The sequence below is a fragment of the Pinus tabuliformis genome, chromosome X (genome assembly GCF_031772625.1).
Source record: "Pinus tabuliformis cultivar Carrire ecotype Pingquan chromosome X, CPIR1, whole genome shotgun sequence".
Lineage (NCBI taxonomy): Eukaryota > Viridiplantae > Streptophyta > Pinopsida > Pinales > Pinaceae > Pinus > Pinus tabuliformis.
Genome location: NC_142308.1, coordinates 924,100,103 through 924,112,053, shown reverse-complemented (window position 1 = coordinate 924,112,053; position 11,951 = coordinate 924,100,103). Strand labels below are relative to the sequence as shown.

Sequence of the window (11,951 nt, the reverse complement as noted above, 5' to 3'; positions counted from 1 at the left end):
TCTACTTGATTTACCAAATCTTCATCCACTTGCAGTTGTGCATACTGGGATTCAACAAACTTTTCATCTCAATGTGGCTCTGTTGCTATAGATCTACCTTCATCTTCAACTTCAGTGCTCCCCTTTACACAAAAACTCCTCTCAAGAGTATCCCAAACTTCCTTAGTTGTCTTGGCATCTGAAATGAGGAAAAGAATGACATTTTTACTTCATTTTCACATCCAAATCTAAATATATCAAACATCTCACGTTGTAGCTTTGATGCTTTGACCTTTTTAGCCTCTTAGCTTTTCCCATCTATTAATTGTTGACTCACTACTACTCAACATGCCAATCAAACTTCCAACATAGAAACTATATCTCTAAAATGACTTCTTTCATCCTTAACTTCAATAAAATAAATAAGTGTACAAATTCCTTACAAATTTCAAAACTTTTACAAAACCCTTTTCAAAAACCCTTTCACAACCAATTTTAATGTGTATTGGTATTTGTTTTAAATCTTCGTGATATTTGTTTAAAAGGAACCATGAACAAAACCGTTTTTAAAAAAACATGAACGAAGCCCCGTTTTAAACAAACATGGTCATTCAACTATGAAGAAACCCGTTTTTTAAAAAATATGAACAAACCCCTTTTTAAACAATACATGGGCATTCTTAAAATAATGTTTTCGAAGCCTTAATGCTTTTCGTGGATTTTTGTAAAGGGCCTCGGAAAAAAATGGTGTTACCTCCGTATGAAGACCCACTGTTCAGCTTTCGTTCTTTTCAACGGAATTTCGTTGTCGCGTCAACGGAATTCTGCTAACGCTGGTTTGGCGACATTCGTTGTGGCATCAACGGAATTCTGCTAACGCTTGTTTGGCGAAGAGGAGCCGCGTTTGGGCAAAAAGCGTTGACTCTTCAAACTTCTCTACTGTACTAGTAAGATTAAAGCAGTGTATCCAAATAACAAAGAGCGTTATCAAAATCATTTTATTTTTTAAAAATATTACACTTTAAGTTGAATTTTATTCAATCGTCTTTTTGGCTCAGTTATAGTTGGCTTTTTTGTTCTCTTGTTTTTTTTTTTCCAATTTTTTTGCTCTCTCAAAGAGTTTTATGCGGATTTTTTTCCCTCCCTGTTGTTTTTACTTTGTTTACTTTGAGAGAGTCTTATGTAAACTAGCTCTGATATTATCACAAAAATAGAAGAGAACAAAAACTTGGAGCAAAGAATTATTCTCAATATTAAGATTTACTCACTAAACTATACCGGCCACGATTAGATTGTAACATACGGATCCATCTTTTGTCCAATTAAACTAGACTAAGTAAAACTGAACTAAGACACTTGAAAAGACAGATCCATCTTTGGTCCAATTAAACTAGACTAAGTAAAACTGAACTAAAACACTTGAAAAGACAGTGTTAACAACTAACCCATAATTAAAATTAAATTATGCCGGGAAACAAATCTAAAACCAAAAACACCATCTTAAAAAAAAGAAAATAAATAAAATTACAAGTAAATCCATTTTATCATTATGTGTCGTATTAAGTTGGACCAGTGATACAAGCATAACAGGTAACTTCCCATATGACTTTGTTAAGGAGTGAAAATAATATTAAACAGATTTTTCACGAATTCCAGTGACTTCTTTATCCGTAGTAGCTAGTAGCCCGAGAATGGTTCTCTGATATACTTAAAAACACAATAAAATATACTTATGAACTATGCCATAGAATTAGACATGAACCAAATAAAAATAATGTAATTGGAAGCATGAAAATATTGACATATAACATAGCAAAGTGAGCCTGTGAGCCTAGATTTTGCGAACGTAGTACATGGAGCTAACAAGAAGATCTAAATATTTTTCATTTACCCTTTTACTCATTTTGTTTAACAGACCTTCCTTCCTGCTCCTATAGAAACTCCACACTTCGACATTTTCTGTCTTATGCATTGAATTTGATAAATCCCTTAAACGGAACAAACATAACGTCTTTTCTCACTGGTTTACTTAAAGAACATATAAGAACCAAGCTACTTACCATTATCCATATAATATACATAGGCAAGCACAAAGAATATTCTTTTGTGAAAGAACAGAGTTTTGGGGTATGTTACTGATACAGTACAACCTCAGCCTTATTCTGGAAAAGGGCGGAACGAATCATGTTCAAGTAGTGTGAGAAAAGTAGTTGCAGGGGCTTCTTGCGCGAGAGAACTGGAGCTCCGTGAGGGAAGAGGAGAAGTTCGGCAGATGGGGCATGTTGCATGCAGGCAAAGCCATTCATCAATGCAGTCGATGTGGAACATGTGATCGCAATCAGGGATAACCTTCACGACCTCCGACTCCTTGTAATCGCTCAAGCAAATTGAGCAACACTTCTTATCCTCTGCTTCGTCTAATTCATTTCCTTCTGCAGATTTGAACGATTGGCAAACTTTGTCAGAATATAACATCTTGGGGAATGAATCCAACGTCTCGCCATCGATCCCAATCACAGCGCCGTCGTGGTTCAAGTGGGCGGTAGGAAAGCCGATTGCGCGATCGTTAGCCCATCTTCGTGGATCAAGTAACGGATTTCCGTAGCGACAACGTAGGAGGAAATATGTAAGTAACAAAACGAGGAGTATTATGACCCCAGCTCCCATCGATAGCAGCACGCCAAACCCACTACCAGAATTTCCAGGATTAGGTGAAGTTGAATTTTTGTCCATCTCAGTATATACTGCTAGCTATGGCGGGCATCGGCTGTGAGACTGATTATTATGCCTGCCGCAACGCAGCAATTCGGTGCTTGGCATTCCTTAGACATGCAATGCATGATGGAAGGATTTGTGGGGCAAACTGTAATAAGAAATGGAGTATTCTTTCATCTACAGTCCCGATTTTTTCGGCGAGATGGATTGTTGTATTTGAACTTTTCTGTTTGCAAGGATACTTTTTAGTTGACCAGGGACATAAGGGGCCAGTTATGGAATCTTTCTCAATTTCGTCCTTGCCCATCATTAGTGCTGACATATTTTAATAAGAAATCCACAGGAGTCGTGGGATGGAAATAGGTAACGCAGCGTCAGCAAGAAAGCGTGTTGCAATGGGATCAGGCTGCCCAACTAGGAGGTTAAAACGAAATTGGTTGCGTGTGCATTTGGGCAATGAGTCAGGCGTTGGACACGTCCAAAACAATCGCCATCTCTAATTGTCTTGTAATCGACGACTCCCAGGTTCTACATGCAGCCACTGTAGCTAACACTCCAATTTTGATGCGAGGTCCAAACACTCTCAGCCCACATAAGCTCCCCGGTTAGAACCATTTACGCTTTTTTCTACAAAAACAAATATTATGTGAAAACAAGTATATGTCACAGCGACATATATATGATGGTTTTGGCTATTCTAAAAAATTGATTAATTGAGAAAATTATTATGTCACTGCTAACCAAATTGTAATGCGCAGTGCAAACACTTTCAGCCTACAGAACCCAGTAGATCATCCAGTGCAGATTAGCACCATTTACGCTTTTTCGAAATAAAATATTATATGAATATCGTTTTATAAAAAATGATTAAGTGAAAAATAATATTAGGTTACTGTTAAGTAATGGCATATATAAATATAGAAATGATTTTTAATGTGATTTTTTGGAATTTTTGGTGTTGGAATGGGGTAGAAAAAATTGTGGCAAAATTTTGATTTGTGTTATTTAAACTAGTTTTTTATTATATGAATTCAGCATCCTCAAAAATAATTATGGTAAAATTTTGATTTGTGTTATTTAAACTAATTTTTCATTATATATAAATTTAGCACCTTCAAAAAAAATTTGTAATAAAATTTTGATTTGTATTTGCAAAAATTCACCTAAACCCAAAGCCACCCCTATGCAATTGGTAATTAAACCTGAATTCATTACTTATACTTACTTCGCCGTAACCACACTTGAGTGGAAGGTCAACAATGTTGGAATCTGTACTATCGGTCAGTTATCTGCCACGCACCATAACTTGTAGTTAATGAAACCCAAAGCCACCCATATTAAACGCTGAATTCATTACTTATACTTACATGGCCGTAACCACAAGTGGAAGGTCAACAATGTTGGAATCTGTACTGTCCGTCCAGCGTGGGGCTATCGGCGAGTTTTATTTCAGATCCTATTGAAACATAAATGCAGTCTGACATGCTAGGAGTATAGCAGTTTCTTTGCATTTATATTTCTTTTAAAGTTGATTTTGGTATTTTAGCAGCAAAGAAATTGTTATTTCCCTTGCATGTTAGAAGCATTTATGTTTCAATGGAGTCTGAAATAGGAACTGCCGGAGTTATCTGCCACGCACTATAAGTTGGAGTTAATAGAGAAATGGAACTCATGTGAATATTCCGGATGGTGTAGAACTCATGTTTTCATTGTTCTAGAGTGTGTAGAACTAGAGTGTTGACTATGAGTCAATTGCAGTTAGGTAAATGAGTCAGGAGGACATGTTATTTTTTTAATAAGGAAATATTGTTATGTATTGTGCAATCAGTTTTGGGTTTTGGTGTGGATTAATAAAAAAAATTATGTGTTTTCTGTCATAATAGTTGTTGAGGTGTCTGAGTTACAAGAAAGAGTTGAGAGAGTGGGTGTAAATTTTGGTTGTAAATAGGGTTGTTTTGTGTTTGATCAATCTATTGTTTATTCTAGTTTAGAATATTCGTTGTTATTCGCTGTGTAAACTATTGGGCACATGAGATTTAGGGTAAAGAGCAATTTTTTTATTTTATTTTTATATGGGTGGCATGCAAGGTTGGAATTTGGATTCGTTTTTATTCACGAGACAATTTATTTTTGTTGTTTTGCATCTTTAGGCTTCCCATCAAGGAACTATGTTAAAAAAGTTTCTTTTCAATAGTGATGTTTTAATAATAAATTAACCCTTCACCAATGAAGATTTGGTTAAAATATTACCCTTCAATAATACAATTACGTTCAGAAATTTCACATGATTATTATAAGAAAAGAAACAAAATTACCATAACACACAAAAGGCTTATTGAATCACGAATATTGGTTTGAAATTTCATGAACGGTCACAATAAAATCTACATAACTCTAAAATAAAATGTCCTTGACCCCGACATGTCATAACATTCATATATTTCAGATCTGATTGAGGAGATCTTATGGGACATATAAGATGACCAACCAAGTAAAACTATAAGATGTGATATCCTCTCCACAACCATAATCACATGGAATCAATCTGGGGTCCGTAGTGGAGAGTTTGTAGTCAAGCAAACATAGTGTATTATAAGCATTTTAATATTCATAGATGGCGGTAGATGTTGTTTTCCATGAGCTAGATCTTTCAAAAGTTTTAAGTGATCTATTTGGACACTAGAGATCTGGCACAGACTATAGTTGAAACTACACTTCCACTATTCCACAGGTGACACTATGGCATAAGATAACTTTCATAGATGAGTGATGAGTTGGTGACCCTATGGTAGGCCCCTAGCCCAAACAATCCAATAAGGGTGGGTGGCCAATACACTTAAGGAGAGCAAGTGTTAACAAGTAATATTGTGATTGAAGCTAATCTTGACAAGGAAGACGTTTTGTGCTTTTGGCTACGTAGCTTCGATGATGCACTAGCACACTCATGGATTGATTGTTTTTTCATTCAAATAGAGTTTTAAATTATGTTTACATTATATATATATATATCCATTGGATATAAAGGAAACTATTTTGACTTGGATTCTAATCCAACTTACCCTAATCAAAGGAATGAATTGTGAGTTATTGAATGACATTCCTCTTAAGGATTATGAAATATGTATGTGTTTTTTCCCTTGTCCCCAAGGTGGAGATATTAAAGGTCTAGGTGACAGCTATGGCACTTCAATCATACTATATTGAGCACCTAACGAGATATTATCAAGAACAAAATGTTGGAAACCAAGACAAATTTGTTGTGTTGTGGGCATATATGTGTGTGTGTGTGTGTGATACAGAGTCTTTATAGACTATATGCTTATTGGTCACTTGTTTTTGTGAACATATATTTAAGGAGAATAGGTAATAACATTTGTCGAATGGTATTATATCCATTTTCCCTAGTTTTTTGTCCTTATGTTATAGGTGCTTTTACACAAATTGGATGTATTTTAATTCCTTCTTGAATAAAACTATGTTGTTTTCTTACCTATTGCGCACATTCGAATTCACTAGGGAGCTCCCTTCAATTGGCATGGTCCACTCACATGCACTTCAAGTCACATCAACAAGGAAGTGAATCAATCAAAGGTCAAAAGGGGCCTAACTAGATTTACCCATGAAAAATAGAAAGCTTGAATTACTTGTGACACAAAAGAAAATAGATAAAGACTAAGAATGTGAAGCCTAGGAGTAAAAATACATAAAAGGTTTATATACAAGTTTATAGCTCTGTTTGTAATAATTTCCAAAGCATAAAAAGATCCAATCAAAGAAATTTCTAGATGGTTTTGTCAAAGATATTTCCAAGGTAAGATGTCTACATTACTATCGTGTTTACATTTGATTTCTTCAACACCAATGAAAGATATCAATGTGCCACAATGATAGGAAGCGGAAATGCACAATTTTGGTCTCGAGGTGGCAACCAATGTTGCCAATATTAACAACTCATAGCTCAAGTAGTCAAGAGCGGGGTGTGAGGGATGGTGGATGATTGATGTAGCGGGGTTGGCATGAGTCACCCATTTTTGTTAGAATTCAACTCATAATATATTTACTAACAATAAATATATTCACAATGTTCAAAAATCAATATCTATCTCTATATATACCAAAGCATGGGTCTCTGAATGTTGTGGCCTACCATAAATTGAGAAATGAAACAAGGTTCAACAATGCCAAAGTGGCCTACCATAAATTCAAACTTGAAATGAGGTTCACTATTGCAAAAGTAAATGTGTAGAAGTATACCCCAGGCTTATAAAGTAGAATTTTCAAAACAGAGTTATCTTGCTATGTATCTAAGGAAATTAGTATCCAAGATTAGTGAGATGATTAAGGAACAAAGTCTGCAACAATTGTAGAGTGCTTCACTCTCCATTTACCAATAATGTGCAAGCTAAAAGAATTTCCAGAACATGGTACAAAACTATAACTAATTATTTTACCAGTATGGAATTATAAAAAAATGATATATATCTATATACTTATAACAGAATGAGTACTTGAATATTGAAGCCATCACAAATTGAGAATTGGAACACGGTTCGTTCTCAGAAAAGTAAATGTGAAGGCATATATCCAAGGATTGCAAAGTTGAATTTCTAAAACAGAGTTGTCCTACAATTGTATTTAGAGAAATAGGTATCCCATGATTAGTGAGGTTATCAAGCAATAGAGTCTACAATAGTTATATAGGGATTCTCTCCCCACTTACCCACAAGGTGAAAAAACAAAAATCAGTTAGAAGATGGTACAAGTCATTGTGGGTAATTCCCATCTTCTAAACATTAAAAATATATGAATTACATTTGCAGTAATTCAACCCTATAATCCAAACATTCCGCAGATTGGAATTTTCCAAACGAATAATGAAGGACAATAATGACAATGGATAGGTAAATGATAAGTAAATGCATTCATAACCAATGGATTCAATAGAATATAAACAAAAACTAACGAATTCATGGAACAAGCAATGTCAACTATAATGATATTAATTTGGGTCTATTTTTTTACCTCTTGATACAAAGAACCCGCCCCTGCATGTAGAACCTTCAAAATCATACAAGATGCCTCTATTGTATTAGCATTTGGTTTCAGCGCTATTCCTATAACAAACTTGGTTTCATGGAAAGTTCAAAACTGAACTTTCATACAACCACCACTTCATTCTCTTCTCTCCTACGCCGTTGTTTTCCTTGACACAGTGGCCAACAAGGTTGGAATTTGGTATTTTTCCCATCATATAATTTTACCAGGCAAAATGTCCTTAATTTTTTAAAGAAATTACAATCTCTACCATCTCTATGTCATCGTTAGAATTGGAGAGATCTCCATATTCCTATTATTTTGGAGCAGATGCAGCTCCTTTAGCCAAATTTTTTCCATATTACAAGCTATTTTAACTAGACTATACTCTGATTTTACCTCCATCTGATTCTTCAACAGATTGTTTGTTGTAAGATTTATGCAACGGACCAAGTACATTAGCTTTAGAGGCCAATGAGTTTGAATAAGCTTCTTCTGATCAAACCATCATGCAGCATGTCAATGATTTTACAGTGTCGGATGATCAAAGAATAGAAGAATTCTATGATCACACACAACACTTTGATTGATCCATGAACTCGATTGGTTATATAGAGAAATAAATCCCACAATCGTTGGGTTTTCTACTGTTAGAATCCAAAGATAAAAGGGAGGAAAGATAGGGAGACCAGGCACAGATCCCAGAAAAAATAATTAAGTTTTGTAATAGAAGATTTGTTTAGATTTTGAAATCGCCTAGGGAAAGATTCAAAATTAATGTTGGTTCTCTGACAAGATCATTCTGCACTTGATCAAAATTACCATCCAGAAACTATAGTATATACTATATCCATTCCCAGTGAAAGAAACTTTAGCTAATGGAATTGTGTGAGTGGTGTGAGATAATGTATTAATAATGCTTTTCAAAAAAATTAACCCATCAAAAATAGGTTCCCCACATTTCAAAACACTTCACGAGAAACGACCATTTAAAAATTTAAAAGGTATTTTATGGGTGAAATCCCTTGTGATGGGAAACTTTCTTGGCAAATTACAACCCTTTTCTTGGGTTTTAAAGAGGGATTTACAAAGGTGTTTTTGATTTTTAGTTTTGAAGGTTTTTCTGGATTAAATGAAAATAAATATGACTTTAAGTGGGGATTTTTTTTAGCTAAAGTTTTTAGTTTTAAAAAGGGAAAACTATAAAGTTTGGGTTATTAAGAGGGAGACTTGGTCACCTCCTTAGTATATATTGTAACTAGTGGTTTCTACCTGTATAGAGTGACCTAATCAGGCAATCAAATGGGCTTTAATATAATCATAGAAAGATAAATTTATGGTCAACAAAAAAAGATGTAAAAGAACTTATTGCCATCCAAAATGGTTTGGATGCCACCATATTTCCCAAGATCTAAGGAGAAAATTCCTCCAATATAGTGCAATATATCTTAAAGATAATTATCAGGGAATTACAAAGGTCAATCAAGTTGAGTTTTAGATGTCAAGGATGAATTTTGAGAATTTGAACATGAAAGAATCATAGTTTGTTAATGATTACATGACCCAAGTTATAAACATTTTTAATAAACTAAGGATGAATGGTGAACAAATTTCAAATCAGAAGGTGTTAGAGAAGGTTCTTGGAACCTTTCTTAAGAAACATGATGCAGTTGTCACAACCATTGAAAACTCTAAAGACTCATCACAACTATGAGTAGATGAGCTATAGAGATTTTTGTATCCCATGAATTTGTAATAAATAGGACATGGACATTGTAATTGTCCAAAACACTACAAAGACATCTATTGTAGAAATAAAAGAGGTGATGATGTACAAGATCCAAACTATGAACATGATGAAGATACTAAATTCCACTATATAGATACACATGTCTAGAATAAAATTGAACCGCCTTTTTAACAACAATAATAGGTCAGAAAAACTTGGTAGTGGAATTTGAATTTAGTTACGAATATGGATTGGCATCTTTTGAGGAGTGGCTTGCAAAGACTAATTATGATGGAGATGGAACTAAATATTGAAAAGTTAAGATATCTACATCAGAATATGAAACAAGAAAGATGATGTAAACCATCAGTTTTGTTCAAGTTATCACAACAATAGAAGAGAAGACAAATGAAATGAACATATTGATTTTGATGTTACTCATGTCAATTTAAAATTCAAATAACAATAGCTAAGATGCAAACAAATGTAAAATAAGAGCTAGATGGAAATAATACTAAAGATAAGGACATGAAGAAGACCAAAGTAAAGCTGAAGTTACAAAATAAGAAAAACTATGCAAATTATAAAGTTCAAACTCAATGTCAAGTATTGTAAGCCTACATGAGACTTGGATGTCTCATCTAGGCTTACAATACTTGACATTGAATCTAAGTCTCATCTAGGCTTACAATACTTAACATTAAATCAAAAACTAATTATACCAATAGGTGCACTTCTTTCATGTTCTGAATGTAGGTTTCTAGAATTTTAAATTCTTTTATGAATGTATGCACAATATTTAATGATATGTGAATATCATTGTATAACTTGATCTACATTTGTGATTTCCTGGAGGGTTGTTAGAGGGTTGTGTCATGCACATTACCGGTGTTTGAAAAATATTTTTTAATTAATATCTTTTGTCGTTCCATTCTTCCATTAGCGCTTTAATCCCTCTATGGCCTCTCACCACATGCATCACTCAAATGTTCATTAGTTTCAAGATCCAACTGAGGTTGTGTTGCTGTTAAGCTGATTTTAACTGTTGCTTCGATTGGATCAGATCGTTTCATTTACCCTTGAGCATTTCAATGGCATGTGTTTCTCCCTTCACCTTCGTCTTTCATTTCAAGGAAATGTGTTTCACCAAAAACCTAGGCCATTCTTGTAAGAGAGAGAGGTGGACTATTGGGACTAATTTTCCTACTGGAGGAGAGGCTAAACCTTGGGGCAAGATTTATTGAAGAAAATGGGTCATACTTTGCTATAGATAGGCCATTTTTCATATTGTAACAATGAAGAGGAAAGAGGGCCGATTTCTTTTTTTCTTCTTGGATATACACTCTATGGATATAGTGTTGTAATTATTTCGTAGTGTTTTATCTAAAGCCTAATAAAGTCCCTCTTTGTTGGGTTTTCCACACACTCGAGTTTTGCAAGGTAAGAGTTGCATAAGGAGAATAGTTTCTTGGAATTATTGTTTCTACTATGCATAATTTGTTAGAAGCCATGACTATGTTAATTGTGCATATATTTCATATCTTAGTTTTCTAGGTTTTTAGTAATAGTAAAATTATAGGTATAAAAATATCACTGGCACATTAATAATTTTGTTGGGCTTAGAGGAAACAAACATGGTGATAGAGCAAAGGCTATGAGATATATTCAAATATTTCACATGTTCAAGCTTAAAGGGGTTGATGGTATTTGTATGGTTTTCAAAAAATAACTATTCAAGTGTTCAATTTACCATGGTAATCAATGTAAAATATTAAGACAGGCTACAAGGAGACTTAAAGTATGTTTAGTGGAAAGTTTGAATAACCACTATTCTCAAGGAGAACTTGTGGAACAATGCTAACTCAATAATGGTTGTTCTAGTGTTAGATCCTATTTACCTATATTTCCATGAGGTTAAAGAACCAAGGGAAGAGAGGATCATATTGGGTGGGGTGAAAGATCACTTGATTTGCTATCTATTTGAGAAAAATGCTGCCAAAGAGATGTGGCATGCACTCACCAAATTGTACCATAGTTATAACTAGAATTGAAATATTATTTTATTGGATAAGCTCTATGGCACGAGTATGTCCAAGGGAGAGATTGTGGCTTCCTTCCTTACTAGGATCGTGTAGGTGTGAGATGAGATGGAAGTTGTAGGGGAGACAATCCTTGAATATGAACTCATGTTTATAGATTTGGATGGATTTACAAAGAACTGGGATGTATTTGTAAATTGCATCAATGGACATGAACATCTTCCCACCTAGGAAAGGCTCTAGAATGATTTCACATAGTAGGGGATCTAAGAATAGTCTCAATGTGGAGATTAAAAGAAGAAGGGTGAGGAGGAGGAGAACTCGACCCTAATATTTAATGGAAAATGGAAGGCCAAGGTAGGATCCACTAAATACATCAAAGGGAAATAAAAAGAAGTTTTATGCTAGAAAGGTGAAATGATTTTCCTGCCACGAAGAAGGGAATTTTTATAGTG

The 11,951-nt window shown here is 34.4% G+C and overlaps 1 protein-coding gene across 1 annotated transcript; it reads right to left on the bottom strand.

Annotated features, from left to right (window-relative positions):
* Nucleotides 1–2,110: 2,110 nt before the first annotated feature.
* LOC149142701 (RING-H2 finger protein ATL22-like) lies at nucleotides 2,111–2,712 on the bottom strand. Its single transcript, XM_089451561.1, has one exon. It carries the CDS (start codon nucleotides 2,710–2,712, stop codon nucleotides 2,137–2,139), a length of 576 nt encoding a protein of 191 aa, XP_089307687.1. The 3' UTR covers nucleotides 2,111–2,136.
* Nucleotides 2,713–11,951: the final 9,239 nt, after the last annotated feature.